A 19702-nucleotide genomic window follows, 5' to 3' on the forward strand; every position below is an offset into this window, starting at 1 on the left:
CCGTGTAATGAGGCTTAACCCCGCCCCGAGCCGCGGCGCAGCCGGGCGGGCAGGCAGCCAGCTAGGCCCCTGCCCGGGGGAGGCCCCCCCCGCCCCGAGCGGCCGCAGCTGTTCCAGCCGGAGCTGCTGGAAAGCGGCCACGCTCCCTAGACTTTGTCTCCCTCGCACACGGCGCTGAACTCTGCTCCCTCCCTCCCTCCCTCCCCTCCCCCGGGGCGGCCGCGGCTCTCCGCCTCCCCCCGGCCCCGAGGGGATGGGGCGGTAGGAGAGGGCACGGCTGCCTGCAGCCTGGAAAGGGGGGAGCCTCCCCCCAGCTCCCCGGGAGGAGCCAGCGCCGCCGGGCCGACCGCCATGCGCTGCCCCGGGGGTGCGGGGACGGGGCGGGGGCAGCCTGGATAGGGCTTTTTTTTTTTTTTTTTCCTTCTTCCTTTTACACTGGGAAAATAAATAAAAAAACAAGGGCGGGGTGCGGGTGGGGGAGCTGGAGGGGGTGGTGGTGTGGGGAGCGCCCCGTGGCGTCCCGTCCCGTCCCCGCTCCGCGGCTCCGCGCTTTCCCCGCAGCCCGTGAGGTCAGCGGCGGCGGCGGATGGGTGTCTGCGCCGCGGGACGGGCGGGCAGGCGCAGTGTGGGGCCGCGGCGGGGGGAGGCGGGCGGGCGGGCGCCCTGTCTATGTGTCGCACTGGCGGAGCGGGGGGGGGGGGTAAGGGAGGCGCGGGGCGGGGGAGGGTGGGGGGTTACACACCAGGGCAGCGCCGGGATCCCTTCTCCACCCCGCGGGGAGGGAGCCGCCTCCTCCTCCTCCTCCTCCTCCTCCCCCTTCCTCCTCCCCCTTTTTCACCCTTCCTCCTCCTTCTTTTCCCCCAAAGTTAAACTTCCTGCTCCCGGCCCGGCTGGGAAGGGGACGCGGAGCCCGGCCGGACTCAGCCCTCGACACACACACGCACAACAGCTGGAGCTGTCAAAACTTCCTCCGCTCGGCCTCGGCCCCCGCCGCCGCCTCCGCCACCGCCGCCGCCGCCTGCTCCTCCTCCGCCCCCGGGGGCTCTGCGCGGGGGGAGGGCGCAGGGCCAGTGTACAATGAAGCGGCGGCCGCCGCAGCCGGGCAGCGCAGGAGCCGGAGCCGCCGCCAGCTCCCGGGGCCTCTGAGGAGAAGGGAGAAGGGGGGGGGGGAGGGTGCGTGTGTGTGTGTGTGTGTGCGCCCAGCGGCGGGATCAGCCGCCTCTCGCTCGCTTCTCCTTCACCTCCCCCAGCCCCGGCAGACCCCCGCCGAGCCGGGGAGGGGGTGTTATTGTGTGTGAGACCCTTCCTGCCTCTGCTCTCGCTCTCTCTCTTCGCCCCCCCCCCCCCCCCCCCGCCTCCCCCTGCTCTCCCCCATGCTGCTCCCCCTGCTACCTGTGCTGGTCGGCGGCGGCTGAGGCCAGCAATGCGAGGCGGAGGTGGAGGAGGCGGAGGTGAGGAGGAGAGGAGCCGCGGGAGCAGGAGGAGCATCGGGATCCCCATCACCATCCTCATCTTCATCCTCATCATCATCATCCATGTGTCTCTCTCGTCCTGCTGACTAGGATGTCAACGGAGGACAAGAGTCTGGTGGTGGCGGTGGTGGAGCCGCCTCAGCAGCAGCAGCAGCCCCCCGAGCCTGGAGCTCCCCCCCCAGCAGCAGCAGCAGCAGCCACAGACAAAAGACCTAGGGGCCGGCCTCGCAAAGATGGCGCTTCCCCTTTCCAGAGAGCCAGAAAGAAGTAAGTTCAGCGTTTGTGTGTGCGAGGCAGAGAGGGGCAGGGGGCCGGCGGCCGGGCGCAGGCAGAGCTGTCAGCGGAGACCCACTGCTCCTCGCCCCCTCCCTCCCTCCTGCCTAATGCCATTTTGAGAAGGGCCCTTCTTTCTTCTCCTCCTCTCCCCTTTGCACTTTCCCCTCCTCCTCCTCCTCCTTCTTCACCTTTGTCTTCCTCCGCCTGCTCTCCCTTTCCCACTTTTCTTTCACCGTCCCTATCCCTTTTCTTCTCTTCCTTCTTCAGAGTTTCTCTTTAGCTCTTCCCTCTCTTCCTCTTGTTTGTTTTGGGGTTTTTTTGGTGTTTTTTTTTTTTTCCTTCCCCCTTCTCCTTTTTGGCTCTCTCCTCCTCCAGGACGCTCCACTGCCTTCAGCGTTACTCCCTGTGCTTGAGCGGTAGTTCCTCCTCGCTTTCCCTTTTTATCCCCCACCTCCTCTTGTGTGGTTTCTTTTTTGGGGGGGTGGTGGTGGTAGAAAAGACAGTTCTTGGCGGGTGGCGAGGAGAACAACCCCTCTCCTCACACCTACACCCACAGAGGCGGGTGCGGACAGGCAAAGTTGAGGCAGGAGCTCCCCCGCCGTGCGCCGGGGAGCGGCCGGGGGAGCTGTCAGCCGCCCGGGGAGGGACGCGCCGGCGGGACGGACGGTGCCGAAGCACAACAAACACAAGCCGGGGCGAGGGGAGGGGGGCGGCGGGGGCCGCCTCTTCCTCGGCTCCGGCTGATTTTTCCCTTCACCGCGGCCTCTCCCCGCCGGGGGCGCGGGCGTTCGTCAGCCCCAGCGGCCGCGCCGCTGCCCGCCCCCCGGGGGAGCCGCTCCTGAGGGGGCCGCGCCGCTCCCCTCAGCCCCGGGCGGGCGCCCAGGAGTTCCCGCAGGGCGGGTGCGGGGCGGCCCGTCGTGCCAACCAGCCTTTCCCCGCTGAGGGAGCCGGGCGGGCATGGCCGCGCTGCCGCTGGTCGGCCTGAGGCGCCCAGGAGGGCTGGGCTGGCAGAGGCCTGGCGGCCGCTGCGCTGCTGGCGGCGGTCCCCGCGGGTTATTTTTGAGCAGGGTGGCCCTTGCCACCGCATACCTGGTGGCAGCAGTAATAGGGCAAAGCTGGGCGAGCGCATTTTGGGAAGAAACGTAATATTTGTTAGAGTCTGCCGGAGCCCGGAGGGGTTCAGAGTTTGTTCCCCTTTGTTTTGAAGGGACGGTCTGGGTTTGACACCCCCGGGGTCTGTTTCACCACCTCTGTTCAACCACTCACCTGAGGGGCTGGCGCTTCCCTGAACGCCCATCCCAGGCCTCGCCCTCAGAATCATTTGGGTTGGAAAAGACCTTTAAGGTCATTGAGTCCAACCGTAACGTCACGGTGGATTGTCCAAAAACACCAGCAAGGGACTCCGCTGGGCTGGACGCAGAGGCTGTGCTTGCCTCTATTATTATTTGTTTTTACAAATAGGAGTTGCATAAATATCCCAGGACAAAACTGTCATTAGTTTGGGATATATGGATTTTTTGTTGTTGTTGTCGTTGGTACAAGTTTCCCTTCAAAGATTTTAACGTTCACCCCTCTGGTTTTGGTGGAGATTCATTGTTTGCAGCTCTTTTAATTATCTTACGTATTCACTCGATACACATTTTCATGTAGCGATAGTTGAAAGTAGTTGGCAAACATATACACCCAGTAAAGTTCTGAGGTTCATCTGCTTTACTCTTCTCTTTACATACTTCGGTTTTACTCCTACATATAGAATCCAAACCTTATATAGGAAACCTTTGAATACTTTATTTTAGAAGAAGTTTTAAGAAGAAAAATGCAAATACGACTGAAGTGTATTGCTCTGTACAAAAGGCAAAATAGTGTTATTTGTGAAAATTGGCATATTTTATAGGCCATCCTGAGGCTGTGTACACGCTCTTGATGAAAAGCGGGTGCTAGAGGCGATTCTTTTTTTTCATTTAGGTTTTTGGTGTCACGGGAATATTGTTGACTAGTTTTAGGAGGAAATTAAATTTTCCTGTAAAAATACGTACTCATGGTGACGTGACTATAAACATTTGTGTAAGAGCCAGAAATGAAATTAACTGAGACAAAAATTAAAATTAATCAATACTCTTTTTCTTCCCACTGTGGTTGTGGTGCTAAGCGTGGCTGGTGTCCTTCTCTGTCTTCATGGAAAACCTGCAATGCTAGTAAAGGCCTTATGATATAGGTCATAAATGCTTTTAAAACTAAGATTTCATAAAAAATGTGTGATTTTTCTAACTTTCACATAGTAGGTATAGACTGGTCTTTTTTAGTTGCATTCATTTTGGGGAGAAAATGGTTTTATTTCCTAAGTTTGGTATTTACAAAATACTGATTACAATTAGCTAAGCAAATGCAGAAATAAAGGAAGTAAATATATATATATATATATGGTTTTTTTTTTTTTTATATGACTGCTTGGTCCCGTCTTCTTTTTCACTTCTGTGCTTTCCAGTTGGATTAACGTGCCTCGTGTAAACCAGATAAAAGAGCATATGTCAGACCATTTTCTGTACTGTAATCACATGTCTAAGTCACTATTAGCCAGTCAAATTGTTCAACCGCTTTATCCCATTATAGGAAATGTTCCACTGAATGTTCGGTCTAAGTGCAGTCTAAGTAATGATAAAGCGAAGAGCCCTGCATTAAACCAGCAAAGCCAAAATAGAATAATTCCTTGGCTACGGATGCCTCCATTAAAGAACAATACCATATTGGAGAATGCTGTAGGTTGGTATTTTACCTTCTTGAAGGCCATGTTTTTACGTGAATTTGACAAGTTTAAGCAGACAGATGGAAAACTGCCTTGAATCTGCCTCTGCGAGATGCCAAAGATTCTCAGCTCTTCTCAGAAGTAGGCTTATGCTAAGGGATCGTGGGGTTCTTCAGTAGGACAGCTCTGCGCAAGTCTCTGTCCTCCTGCCTTTTACCTGGTTATCAGTAAAAAATGGCAGTGGTGCTGTGGGCACAGGTATGTATAGGGAACAGTTGACATCTTCTATAGGTGATGGACCACGAATCGGTAGTGTCAGTACCTGGAGACTTACTGATAATAGAATATGATGCTAGAACAGCTTTTTTTCCTTGTTTGAAGCATAAAACTTCATGAATAGCATCGTCAGAAGACTTAATCTTAGGTGAACAGTTCATTTTTATTATTTATATTGTAATTGTGCCTAGAGGCCAGGGCACCATTACACTACATACACTACAAATGCATAAGCAAAGATTGCTTCTGCACAAACAATTTCTTAATTTAAATGTACAGATAAGACAGCACGTAAATGTAAGAAATGTATTGGGAAAGCACAAGGGAGCTGTGAGAATGCTACGAGTGAAAGAACAAGTACCCTGGCTATCTCAGCATCGGTGAATGATTCATAGGCATCAGACTTGGACAGTAGATTTAAAGGAGGGTGGCATTGTCACCCTGAGGATTTTCACAGATAGCTTGTTTCCTGCCTAAAATGCTACAAAACCAGTCGTATTTTTCTTCCGTACGTTTTGACAACTGGGTATCTGCACAGAGTAGTGGTTCAAATTTAAGAGGTAGTACTAGACTAGGCCACGCAGAGCCTTGAAATTGAGAGCAAGTAGGTTGTTCATGACACGGTTCAACAGGAAGAAGGAAAAACACAAAGAACTACAACCAAAGCAATGAATGAGGAAAATATTTTTGTGGTATCACCTTTCAAATGAATTTAAAAGATGACGAGATTGTATACTTACGAAAGCCAAAAAGAGAGAATAAAGTTGTGTTGCTGAAGATGCAAAGTGATGTAGGAGAAAGAACCTTTCAGGTACATAGTTAAAAAAGAAGTCTTGCTGGTATCATACAGGAAAAATGGAAATAATTAGGGGCCATCTCATCATATGGCCTGAAATCTTGGAAATTTAACTCCTGTACTTGGTTATACCTCAACTTCCAGGCTATAGACCTGAAGGATAGGAATGTGATCAAAAAGAGGTTGCAGGGGAAGAGCATTGGTTCAATTTTAACCATATTGTCATTGTATGAACAGCTGGTCACTCGTGCAAATGTATGAGAATAGTATTGTACAGGTGCAGTAAACATTTTTGTGATCTATTTTAAGTACTAGAGCTTTCTTAATCTATACAGGTTATAAGCAGCACAAACAGATGTATCTTCTTAGCAAAAATTTAGTAACAGAAGTCTTAATAATTGTGATCATGATGACAGTTACTTTGTAAGTCAGTGTCTGAGCTCACTTGAAATTTTATTTTCAGCATGTCGGACTGATGTATGTTAGAAATTATTTTTGCAAATGTGCATAGTTTAAAACAGCATAGGATAATGAGTTCAAAAAGCATGAAATTTGTGGAAAACTTTCTGCGTGTTTATTTTTATAATTATGTTTTAATTTTTGTCCTAGTTTTTCATTACTTTGGCCAATGTAAGCTGCAGTAGGTTTTCAAAGGCTGTAGATTTCACACATGCAGATAGTTTAGAGGACACGTAAGCATAGTATTTTTGCCAGGAAACGATTATTTAAGAATTTTTCTTATTACTTTAGCTGCATTTGCGTTAGGGTAGGCCAATATTTAAAGATCCCTACACTCATTTCAAAAGAACCTTAACGTGTTGGATGGATTCTCTTTATAGCTCCGCTGTGTTTCTTTAGTCTGTCACACACCTTCTATGTGATACTTTTCTCTTTACTTGCCTGCCCTTTTCTCACTTCAAAATTCAACATTTGCAAATGTAAAGTTTATATTTTGTGTTATACAATAAAAATGTGTTTTTATTGAACATATGTGTTCACAGTTAGGGAAAGTCGTTACTACCTGGCAGTTTGGAAGTCTTTTGATGGATGGGCTTTGTACAGCTACTGTAGGGGTAAGGGTTAAGGTGTTAAAGCAAACAGTGGCCGATCCTGCTGCCTGTCCAAGCCACCTATCACCGCCTTTGGCCAACAGCCAGAAGGTACACACCAGATCACACAGCGTGAAAAGGTGAGGCACGGGAGTAGGCTTCGTAACCAGGGCATGACATTGCCTCTTTGAAGGCCTCTCTGGTCCATTGTGGGACAAGACGGAGCTATGTGCAGCAGGGTCCTATGGGAGCTTTGTGCCATTTTCTTCGGCAGCCCGTGCTGCGTTGCCTCCTCCATCCTAGTCTTGCTGCTGAGCAGTTCCCCAACTCTCTTGTCTAGTCCTTGCATGGGAGCCTGGCTGAAACTGCTCACAGTGCTGTATTGCTCAAGAGGTAAATGATCTCTGTTAAATGATCTCTGTATTAATCTTTTGGTTTTCAGTTCATGGTAGGATTTATGTGATGGCTGACAGTGAAAGTTGTTACACGTAGTAGGTTCAATAGAATTGTTTTGCTGCATTATCAGAGTTGTTGAAATGTTGATTAACATGAAGTGATGTCTTCACTTGTGTCTTAAGGTTCAGAGATTAGGCATAATGTTGAAAATAGATATTTTTCACAATTTGAAACAAACTGCACTTGCAAATGAAGAATGCTTCGGGTTTGTTTTTTTTTTTTTTTTTTTGGCATTGCAGTTGTTAGTTTGTTAATGTTTGTATTTGATGATCCATTGAACTTCTGTAGCACTTGTCATGAGAGGACCTCCAAGAGCTATCAGATGGTATCATGACAGACCAAGTACGATGCCAGTCTGTGAAATCTCAACGTATTAGGTATACTGGTTAGAAGGCATGTCTTTGTGGAAGCAGGAATAAGAACCTGTGTCTTGGTTTCTACTCTCTGAGCCATCTACACACCAGACATCTTTTCATCCTGTACTGAATGGCACAGGAGACTTTTTCCCAGCTTGAAACAATAAAACACTTCCATTTTCTTGGCTCCGCTTGTGGATATTCTTTTTTTTGTTCTCCTTAGCATGCTCAACTCCTACTAACTTCTTGTCATTGTTCTTTTATAAGATAACTAATTGGAAATGGATATTTCTATTCTTTGTTGTCATTTGAGTTAGGAGATGGTTTTCCAAGGTGGTTGGTTTGCTGAGAACAGGTAAGATCTGCCTTTCTCAGCCCAGGTTTGGTGTTTTTCATCCTCGGCCCAACTGTCCCACAACAATGTTGGAGGGACAGTAGGGTTGTGTATAAGCAGGGAAAATACAATTTCCTTACCCACCACTAATAGTCATTCCCTTACGTTATTACACACTGATGCTGTGGATTTAACTTTTTAAGAAATGTTGTCGTAGGTACACTGAAATGTTATGAAATGGTAAACAATGAAGTGACAAACAATTTCAAAAAAAATATTGAAAGCTTTTCTCCTCTCTGTGTTTAATATATTTGATTATCAATTCACTCAGTCTGCATGATTCATATAGTTTGGGTAAATACAGATAAGCAAGATTTTTCTGCAGCAAATACTGTTTGGTAATAACTTACGTTGAATTCTGCATTTTGTGTTTTTATTTTTTACTGTTTTTTAATAGAAGGATGGCACTGAACATTCCCACTCATGCCATTTATGAGTTTATCAGATGGGTTAGTCAAAATAAGGCTTCAAGAACTGCCTTAAGTTCCTCTAGTAGCATTGGTGCCTTCGAAAGAAAAAGCCCTTAAAATCCAGAATGTTTATTACTTGGAGAAACCTCAGCAGTGAGTGCATGGAGTGCATCAGGTGGTTATTTTCCTCAAACCCCATAAATCTTAAGCAAGTTCTGGCAGCGAAAAGAGGCATCGGTGCTGCTGCCCTCCCTCCGCTCCCAGCTGTGTGTTCTCCCCCCTGTCCTCACGCAGGCGTTCCTGTAGCGTGTGGGGAACTGCTTTGGGAAGCTAAGCGGGGATAAACTCACCCTGGCACAGAAACATGTTTGTGATAGTGTGAGAGAGGAGGCCAGGGCAAGCGTCTGGGCTGCGGAGAGACAGAGCTACCTTTTCGGGGAGCACTGCCAGCTTCAAGTAGGGTCTGCGAAGCTGTAGACTTGGTTGTCTGAAATTGGAGGGTGTATGGGGTTTTTTTACTGACTCCTTTGAGTTCTTCAATATAGGAGTTCTTACAGGAGACCGTGAGAGATTTTTACAGCCTATAGTCATGTTATATGTTTTGGTTTGTTGGTTGTTTTAAAAAAAAAAAGCCATCGAGAGGGTTCTTCACAGCATATAGACAGACAAGTTGCTCTCATCTAACTGATTCTTGTCCCAAACATTGGCATCAATTAATTAAGGAACTTCGGTTCTGACTTTGATCCTCAGCATCATTCAATTCAACTTAAATTGAATATTCAAAGTACCCTAGAATAACAGTACAAGTAAAATGTTTTATGTTAACAATAGTTCCTGGTATTCTGGAAGCTCCTTCTACAAGTATATCAATATGTAGGCATTATAATAAAATAACACTAGATCTCGCTTCTTTCAGAATATTCTTCCTTTCACATTTTTGGAAGTACATTTGTTAAATCGCGCATGCACCAAATCTTATTGCCAGCCATTCCAATATAAATATATATTTACTAATTTTCAGTGCTGTGTTTATCAACATTCTAACAGCTTTTTTTGAAGAAGCTGCTGGAAACCCTATCAAACTAGGTTGTCCCCCCCCTGACTTTTGGCTTTGGTTGGGGGGAGGAAAAAAAAAAAGAGGCCTTTTTGCTTTTCTGCTGCCTCATTACTGACAATAAATTCTTGCTAAAAATAGTTTTAATTAGGCTATCAGAAAAAAAATCAGCTTTAGGAAAACTTACCAATTTTTTTATTTTGCCTATGACATTTTTATATTCCTTGGAGCATACAGAGTTGAATCACTTGTATGGCACAGTAAGATAAAAGGAACTTTTGGTAGCAGAGTTGTCGTCCAAATTTCCAGTCTCTGCTGCTAAATGTTTACCAGCATCTTAGGTGACTGTTGGAGAGTGCGTTCCAGAAGCCATAGCTCATCCGGAATGACTTCTGGAACATCGCAGGGTTTGTGGAACCTGGGCTGTTCTGATAATGGTGTCCACCCTCCTGTCTTTGGCAGTGAAGCCTGGTTGCAGTGTTTTTAGGGAAAGTTTTCTCAACAAAACATGATAGGATGGCTCCTTATTGCTATTAATAAATGGGGGAGCTATGCTGTATTAAAATTGAGGAGATTTTATTAATAAGCCATTTCACAGACTGTGGACTGAAGTGTGGACTTCAGAGGTGCAATGAAATTCTTTTAAATAACATGAATATTTAGTTTTGCTGTATCGCCAAAGAGGAGTGGAACTGTATGGCCAAAAAAGACTTCAGGGTGATCTTGCTCACCGTTCTGTGTTGTGTATCCGTACCACTTCTGACAAATGTTTCTCCAACTTGTTTTTAAAGTATTTGGTGAATGCGATTCCACTACATCTCTACGCAGTTGGTTTCAGTAACTAATTTTCTAAAGTATAAAATGAATATTCTTTACTGCTAATTAAGCTGGTTTTGTCTTGTACTACTCACAGTTAAGACTCCACAGCTGATACGGAGAACCATTTTCGTAATAAACTTTTATTTATTAGGAGATTGTCTCCTTTGTTCTGCACTGAACAAGCTTAACCTTTATAGCATCATAATGTTAACTTACCTGATTTATCCTTCAAAAGTTTGCTAGTCTTTATTAAGTTTCACTTGGTTGGTATGAACCACTTTTCAATTTATCAGAATGATTTTTATCAAGATCTTGTTCTCTAAAATGTTTATAACCCCTGCCTCAGCCATGTGCTGTCTGCGGCTCTGCTATGTGTGTGAATTTCCGCATGCGGGTCCTGGAGGAAGGAACTTTCTTGCAATGTTCTCCCACCTCCATTGAAAATAATTTGCAAATAAATACCCTTTGAATTTTCTAGTTCATCGTTGCCGACCTGTCTTAGTGCAGTTTGACCAGGACTGTACTATGGAAGATGATCACTCATAGTGTAGAGCTGGCTTCTCTTTGTTTCTGAAATATAGTGTGAATTTCTTCCAGTCCTGCTGATCTGAATTTCCCCGACTATTTAGCCTAATAACAAAATCAGTTTTTAGTAATAGCTTCAATAAATCTGTCTTATGGAGGCTGAAATACAGAGAAGAACGACATTTGATTCTGTTTTGTTACCCTTTTGTTCTTCTTTAACACTGTTATGTACTGACTTTTGTGTTTTTATTCTTATTTCTAAAATATTTCTGAAACTTTGTTTGCCTTTTATATTGCACAGTGGTAATAGTGCATGCTGTGCTTTTATCTCTTCTGATTTTTATCCCTGACAGTTTATGCTGTTCCTTTATATTCATTAAAATGCCCTTGTTTCCATTCCTAATACAACTCTTTCTAGTTTCAGACCCTTATTACTGGCTGCTTTTGATGCAGCCCGTATTGTTCGTACCACACTTCCTATCTCTCCCGGGCATTGGAATACTTTGTCATTGTGTGTATTCCAGTACAGTAACTGCCAGCCCTCCTTTAAATCACATTCTCAAGAGATTCTAGCAACAAGTTCAAAGAGTTTGTTGGAATTTGCTTTTGTTATTTCAGTTAATTGAAGATAAAAATTTGTTCTCCTTTTTGTACTGCGCTCATTTTTCCCCCCTTCCTTGGCACAGTGAATGCTTCTCGTTACCACTTCCAGCCAAATCACTGTACACATTGAGATGTTTAAAATGGAGCCTGCCCTAATAGAGTGAAGTGTGAAGTAACTGCTCTTCTGGCATCCTCAACTTTGTGAAACAGTTGTCTTCAACGTTTTCACAAACATGTTGGGCTGTTTGTTCTGTTATTTTGGATTTCCATTAGGCGTCTGGATGGTGAAGGCCTCCTCTTACCCTCAAGAACACGTGCTCCGAGAGCTCTGTTAGTTGCTTCAAAAGGCTTTACCGTCTTCCCCTCGTTTGGTCAGTAGAAGTTTTATCTCCTGAGCTTTCTAGTTCCTTATTCCCTAGTTCCTGTTCCTTATGTTTTTGTTTCTCCTCCCACTATTTTCCTTCTCCCCTCTGTCTTTTTTTGCTCTCCTTGTAATAAAAGCAAGTGAGTCTAGTGGTTTTTTTTCTTACCATCACCCATGGCACGAGACTAGAACTTCACTTAGAAATGGACCAGATGCTTTGTATTGTGAAGAAAGGCTTGGAAAGGGAAATTTTGAAATAAAATTAAAAATAAAGAGATTTCATTTCAATTTCCTTAAATGTCCACATTTATAAATGGGGCTAATTCATGGCTGTGCTTGTGTTTTGCATTGATGGGTGGCCTGATTGGAGCTAGCAGTCGTGTTGTGGCAGCTGAAGCACTCGGCTTCTTCACAGTGGCTGTGTCTGTGCTCGTGAAAAAGCCAAGAGGGAACGGTTGGAGTCACTGGATGCCATCATCCCTGCTGTCATCATTGCAGTGGTGCTTGGAGACCTTCTTCCAAGCAGTTCTTGGGGCCATGTGCTGTTCCCAACAGAGCTTACGTGTGGCTGCTTTGTTTGGGAGTTTGAGAATTAGGTAGCGTGGATGTAGGCTGTTCTGTGCTAGTCATCCTCGAGGCTGACATCACCAACTATGTTTAATTTACTACTATAACTATAACCGGTGGTTTGGTGGTTTTGTGTTGTTGTTGTCATCTTTTTTGTTAGTTTGTTTTTGTTTTTAAGGAGAAATTCAGTGAAACTGATAGAATTCTCATCAGTTTTACTTTCAGCCTCCTGGGCAAACGCTGTGCTGCAGTTAATGTTCTCTAACCCATAGGGATGTAAGTTTAGGAAGAACAGCTCACAGCAGAATTGCTCTAGAGGGAGCAGAGGAGATGGGATGTACAAGCCATAAGGAGAGACCGGCTTTCAGAGTTACTTCGGGTTTTCTGACACACAGTTTTTCCTGGTTCATGTTTTGCGTAATTAACCTTGCATCAGGCATCCTGGTAGAGGTTTATACAAAGGGAAGTGCAAAACAGATTCAGCGGGAATTCTAATTTATTTTTCTGCCTGTGTCTTCCAGAAACCCTTTAGGAAAGAACTGGGCCCAGAAATGGGGGGGGGGGGGGAGGGGGGGCGGAACTCAGGAAATAAATGATCGGTAAGCGAGATTATTTAAAGAAATCATTTCCCTAAGGTCTTTCATGTAGCAGTAAGGGTTGGCTCATGGCTGGCTATTCTGTTGCCTCTTTTTGTAATGGAATGGGAGAGTATTCTTTGGCCTATTGTGTGCTGTGTACAGCTTGGAGATACAATCATTTCTGTTCCGAATGTGTTTGTTGGTAAAGAATAAATACAAAAACTTGGTAAACTTACTCACATATTTTGTGTGCTCTACGTGTGCCCTTCTCAGATACGGATCCACTGGTAGAACAGAACGGAGAAGGTACTGTTGATTGTGTACCTACTTTATGGACAAGCAGAAAATCTTGATCTCAAAGCTCATTAAACAGACACTGTCAGTGGGGGTTTAAATTGTTGATAACTTAATGTTTATTTATTTGAACAATATTTATTTACATTATATTGTTTTAGGAATATTTTCAGTGTACTTTTTCAATTAATGTGTCTTTTTTTCATTTTACTTGCTCTAGACGGGCTTGATAGGCAAAAAGAACCTGTATTTAAATTGTTACCTTGACCATGTTATTTTAAGGCTCTTTTAGACCAATGAGAGTTTCTTGTCTATACTTAGTTAACATGTTCACACTTCAAAAAAAGTGAAGTCATGACTGTCTTGGACATGTATAAACTTGTTGAGCTGAAGCCTGGGCTCTTGGCTTTTCTGTATCTTCTAAGGTGCACTGTTTTCCTTGTGTGACTAGAATTTGGGAAAGTATTGTGATTGGCATTTGTTAGCTGGCTTTTATCTAAAGACTTTAAAGGTTGTTACTAAAGTTGTTAGGGTTTTCTGTTGTGGGGGTTTTTTTTGTTTTTTTTTTTTTTTTTTTGACCCCCAGTATGTAGCCCTCAGTATGAATCAGGGGAATACACAGCTGCATGGATGTGACCACGCCATGTGGTGTGGGAGCATATTCCATAACAGCTATTAGTAATGGGCCTTGGGGACAGGGCAGAGACTGAATTCTAGCTCCCGTAGTCACACCACCTAGGTTTCTTTTTCAGCAGTATTGCGATGGTCTAGTTTCTAGCTGAATTGTTTCCTTTCAAAGCATTAAAAGAATAATGATATTTACTTTACTACTCTGAAGGAGTTTACTAATGAATAGGAGGAAGCGTACTCAAATTCTGCTGAAGTCTTCATGCTTAGTCAGAAGAGAGAACTAGGTAGCTCCAAAATTCAATTCAGAAAGACTAAAGTCTGAGCGGGGAGTTCCTTAAAGCCTTAATAGAAAATACTAAATAGAGGAGTGTAGGTGTGATTTAGGATGTTTGAATATCACCTTTATGCCCCGATCTCTGTTGTCTGTACTTGGTTTGTTCGGGGTATAGTTATTTTGAATAACCGTCAGATTTCAGCACTGTGTGTAATTACACAGCTATGTAAACAATGAATTGAACTTCAGAAATATTTGCAGACCATTTGGGGAGCTGTCTCTGTGACCTGCTTCGAGCAGGACGTTGGGCTACCTGGCCTTCAAGGTCTTTTCCAACTTGAGTTATTCTGTGATCCTGTTCTATGAGCATCACTTCTGATGGTCATGTCCATTATTTATGCTGTACCCATTGCTTTCACACAGTGAAATATATGTAATGACCTTTATTTTGTAGAAAGTGTTTTCCTGTATTATTTCTTGAAAGAAAATAGTTTACTAAATCTCTTTGTTTCATTGTCTGTGTTCCTTATTCCCTCTGTCACCTGATACTTGCTTTATCTATTAATCTGTGTGATTCCACATATACTAAATAAATTATTACTTCCTTACTATGGGTTTTCTTTTTTTTTTTCAAAAATGGTGTCACCTAGCATTCCACTTTTTTCTTCTTAGAGACTACATTTAAAAGTTTATCTGCTAGAAAATTGTATTTTGATTAGTTTAAAGAAAATATATCAGAATTTGTATTCTCATTGGATTTCTGTCGTGCAGTGTTGAAAACAGATCTGTCCTGGCTGTGCCAGCACCTAACGAGGCGTGTCATTAGCAGTGAGTCATTTTTTGATGGCCCGTGAGTGTTTAGGCATTGCCTGGTTTCTACCTCTTCTCTTCTTGCATCTTCTTTTCAACGTGTGGTCTATTTGTCTGGATTGGTTTTTAGTCCTTTCTGAATTCATTTGCTCACCCCTTTATTTCCGTTTCTGGCAAGCAGTACCACGTTATCATTTCAGTTTCGCAACAGAGTTTACCCGTTCTGACACTGAGTAGTAGTGTAAAATGGACACGGGTCACGAGAGTCATGTCTGGTGTGCAAGTGTGTCTATAAGAAAGCCCCACATGCCGTGCTACTTCAACACCAGGCAAAATAATGCTGTTGAGAAAGTGAAGAAGTGAGTATGGAAATGTGAGATTTCTGGAGCTAATGTGAGATTTGAAGACCTATATTTTTTTATTTCAGATATTTTTTTCAGAAATGCTTTTTAACCTGGTACAGTCTGTGCTTCTCCATTGATATCACAGTTTGCATTGTGTTACCGGACAAGCTCTGGTGACACTTGGTGAGCTCAGGCTACCTTGAGACATCTGTGCTGATGCTCTGTGGGAAGATACCAGCCATAGAGGCAGAAGGGTACCCACCAGCTTGTTGTTTGGGGTTTCTACCTCAAATTCTTATTGATCAGCGAATTCAGTGTAATGGTAGGCTTTGCATTGGAATGTCCTGTTCTGCCATCTCTGTCGCAGGGATGGTAACCTTTGTCTGAAGCATGGGAAGACATCAGGGAAGAAAGACATCTTGATCCTTGTTGGCAGTTTGTGCCAAAATTTGTCTGTCAAAGCCATAAGAATAGACAGAATTTGATGCTTTCTGTGTGGAAAGCTATTTCAATTAGCTAACTTACATCACTGTTTAAATTTTATTTCTAATACCATGCTTGCTAGATATGACATCTTAGATGTAATGACTTTAAATCAAATTTATAATAGTATGTTAACTGAGAATGGAGTTAATGCATAAGATGTGCTTCTTGGCTGTATGGCATGCTGCTGACCTGTCCTGGGTTCCAGATATGATCTGGTTCATGCTCAAAGAGAGAGCTCAGGGAAGAGGAAAAAGTATGGGTTGGAAACAGTTTGGAATGTTTTGGTTTTGGGATTTTTTTTTAACTTTTTAGAAATGCAGTCTATTTCCAGAGACTTCTGTAGTACAGGTTAGAAACTAAGAACTTCCAAAACTCTTTAAATGCAATAAAAAAGAAGTCAGACTACTGTTTAATCTATGCTTTGGCATCAAAAGTGGAATTTACAGGGAAATTGTATTCACAGGAGAGGGTGGTTCAAGTTGGTATGTACCATGGAAGCATAAAAGGTGCTAGAAGGTAAATTGCCTTTACATTTCAGTAGAATTGCCAGGCTAAGGAAAAATATTTGAGTTTCCTTTTCTGTTTGTTGTCATTTTTGTAGCTAGATGCTTACAGCTTAGTCTCAAGTCATTATGATTCTATTATAATATTATTAGAAACCCGTTGAAGATCTTGGAAGTAGCAGGTCAGCAGAAGTTAAGAAACATGCTTAAAAAAGACAACACATTTTTGTGTTTCTTGAATATATTCATCTTTGTATGTTTTAAAATCAATAAAGTACCAAATGAGATGTATGATCTAGCTGTTGTAACCAACTAATGCTTCTGTTGTGAAGCCCGTGTTTCTTGTTTGTATATATATTGCACCTGAAATTTAGATGGGAATATATTGGAAGTGGTGATGTCTCTACGTCTGAGTTTCTCTTGGTTGCTGGGAAGTAACATTCTCCAGAAGTTAGAGATGGTAAATAGGGCCTATCATAAACAGATAAGGCATGCCTCGCTAAACGTGTCTTGATTAACTCAAGAGAGTTGTATCCTTGAGTTAATCAGTTTGAGTTTGGAAGAAAACAGTCCACCATATGTATAGACATAAGTTTTTATCTTAATGATTAAATCCATCACTTCTGTTGCTTACAAAAAAAAAAAAAAAAGAGTCTGTCTTAGGAGAGATGACTGATCCCATTTCTCCCATGTACATTTTCTTGGCAGAAGTGTTGGCTTGAACAATTTTTGCCTTGCCATCCTGGTGACACGTGCTTGTGGAGACGTGTGAATTGGGGCAGGGAACTGATGCAGGCAAAATTGCTTTGCCCTTTTTCAGTGTCCGGATCAGTCCCCTCGTCTGGTTCATATCACAGAATCATAGAATGGTTTGGGTTGGAAGGGACCTTTGAAGGTCATCTAGACCGACCCGCCTGCAATGAGCAGGGACATCTTCAACTGATCCAAGGTAGAGCTGAGCGGGCCCAGTTGGGAGGCTGGGGAGAAGAGGCACGGGGTGGGCTCAGCTTCAATCAGAATCGCTGCCGGACGTGAAACCCTACCCCGGGTTGTTCCTCTGTCTCATTGTATAATCCTGCTGAAGGCAACTTACGGGCAATTTGTGTGGCAAAGTAGTAATTAGTCAACATGACGGGTGTTGGACCACGTCTGAGTGTGCTGTAGTCAAATTACAGTTGTGTCCTTACTGAGGTTTTTATGGCAGTTAATGGGCTTCTTTGCAGTAAAAGAACTCAATCTCACATCTTGCACGTGAGAGAAAATGCAGCTCCGTGGTCGAAGCTCTCGGGAAGAGCTGGGGGTGGTGAAGACAACTTCCTACCTCTGAGCTTGCATCTCGGGTACATGAACAGCAGGGAAAAGTACTGAGAGTAATTTATTATCATTATTTTAACCAGCTATTATTAAATTGCAACTTGTCTTGTTTGTGCTAACATACTTAAACTTGTCAGGTGACCCATTACCTGGTATGTTAAAACTTGCTTTTTTTTTTTTTTTAACGGAGTGTAACACGTTTGGAAATATCTGGGGGTTTTTAAGGTGCAGCAGCACAAACAGCTTGGTGAGTTTATGGTGCGTCAGTCGTGCTGCAGGGGGTACCCTCTCAGAAGGTGCCGCGCCGGCGTCGCAGTGGAAGCGTATAGAAATAGGCAGTTAGGGGACAGGTGACACACAGCAAACTCGGTGCTCTGGCCTTGCTTAACCTCCCAAGTACAGACACGGAAACTCATTTTATTTAATACCCTTTGGAAAATACACAGCTTCTCTCCACCGTTGGGTGTCATCTTTGGTTTAAGAGCAGCTTATTTTAGTTAATCTCAGCATGCCTGGTTAGAAAAATGTTTAAACTATACGGAGATGGGTGTCCAAGAGGGGTTTCTCCTGGTTAAAAACCTAAAAGGGCTGTGAGCGCTAAAGGGACTGGGCAAATTGAGGAATATCTGGTAGTGGTTTAGCAATTCACCCCTTGTTGGTTGGACCAAACTGACCAACCCTTACTGCAAAATAAAATACTGCCATTTACCATCTTCGCTAGGTTTTAGCCTAACGTATTTAACCTTCTCATTGCAGCAGACGAAGTGGTTACCAGAGATGTGCTGATAAGCGGCAGCTCGATAGCTCCTTGTAGCTGACTGTATTTGTGTGTCCGTACCTGTAGTAACACGGCACGATGGCTCTTACACAATAGTTACTTGTTTCAGAGTAAACTCGTGGCAATTTTTTTTTTTTTTTTTTCATGCGAGTGCTTTCTTTTTCAAATTTTTATCTTAATCTCTGGAGAATTGGTTTGATAAAAACCTTCCTGTAGGCCGGGCACCCAGAGCGTGTTTCAGGTGGCAGCGTCGGGTTCGCTCCCTCTACCTGGGGACATCCCGCTGTGGGAATCTGCGTGGGGTTTTGGGTTTGGTTTGTTCGGAGGTGAAATGGTCTTTTTTAGTTGCATTTATTGAGAATTTCTCTAACCGGTACTGCTAAGGCAATACTGAGCTTACTTGCTTGTCCACAGCAGAAGGTGCCCTGGGTGAAGCGTGTCCAGTGGCAGCTCGGTGGAACAGAAGAGAATTTGATTAAAAAAAAAAAAATCGATAAAATGGAGATGAGTGAGAAAACAGACGTAATGCAGGGTCTTATTTTTGTTTGACAGATAAGCCGGAGTATTGTTGTCAACGTGTCAACCTGTGTCTTGCAGGTGTCTTGATGCTTGGACGAATTTTAAGAAAACTTAAAATTTTGCAGCAAAGCATTAGACGGGCAGAAGCCCCAGAAGAGCTGCTGAAGGGAAGTTGAACAAAGGTAGTTGTGTTACTACTGGAGTTGGCAGGGCCACTGGCTTGCGAGTATCTATCAATACCAGTGACACCATCCTTGCGTAATGTTTTCTTCGTGTGGGTTTTTTTTTTTTCGTTTTTTTTTTTTTCTTTTTTTTTTTTTTTCCTTTCCCCTCTCCGTAGAAGAGGCAGAGAATTTGGCAGGGAGCGTTTGGAGGATTAGGAAAGAGCGGTTTGGAGATGGACGTTTGTCAAGCCTTGCTTTCTCGGCTCCTCCGTTTCGGACTGGGTTTGGAGAAGTGCAGAGCAGCCTGAAAAATGTGAAATAGGAGCGGGGGGGGGGGGGGGGGGAGAAGAAAAAAGAAGCCAATGCCGTAGTTCAGACGTCGGTCTGTGTGCCCGGAGTCCCCTTGTCCCCCGGGCAGCCCCCGAGAGCCGCGGGGAGCGGCCGGCACCCGTGGAAACGCTCTGTAACTTTCCAGTCGCGCCGCTTTGTTAAAGGGGGAAGGAGGGAGCCGGGCACCGGGGGAAAGCGTCCCCGGCACCGGCTCTGCGGGGAGGGCACGGCGGGGCCGGCGGGGTGCGCTGCGGGGGGGGGGGGGGGAGCCGAGCCCAGCCCCCGGCGGGGGCGCTGCGCCTCCGGCCGCCGCCGCTGCTCGGCCTCGCTGGCGCAGGCGGCCCCGGCTCCTGCCGCAGGACTCCGGTCCGCACATTGGCGGCGCCCGGCTGCGTCGGATCTACTTTCTCTCGCTCGGCTCCTCTTTTTTTTTTTTTTTTCTTTTTTTTCTTTTTTTTTTTTTCCCCTTTCCCCTCCCCCTTCCCCCCCTCCTCCTCCCCCTCCCCCTCCCTTCCCCT

The 19702-nt window shown here is 44.7% G+C and overlaps 1 protein-coding gene across 3 annotated transcripts in view; it reads left to right on the forward strand.

Moving 5' to 3' along the window:
* Positions 1-1409: 1409 nt before the first annotated feature.
* The window catches only part of KMT2C (lysine methyltransferase 2C), a 201157-nt gene continuing 182864 nt past the window's right edge, over positions 1410-19702 (forward strand). For all 3 annotated transcript variants that reach the window (XM_074157740.1, XM_074157741.1, XM_074157742.1), the window contains exon 1: positions 1410-1739. In XM_074157740.1, the coding sequence (XP_074013841.1) occupies positions 1564-1739 (176 nt within the window). In that variant the 5' untranslated portion in view covers positions 1410-1563. The remainder of the gene's footprint in view (positions 1740-19702) is intronic.

This window comes from Numenius arquata, chromosome 12 (genome assembly GCF_964106895.1).
Source record: "Numenius arquata chromosome 12, bNumArq3.hap1.1, whole genome shotgun sequence".
In the NCBI taxonomy this organism is placed as follows: domain Eukaryota; kingdom Metazoa; phylum Chordata; class Aves; order Charadriiformes; family Scolopacidae; genus Numenius; species Numenius arquata.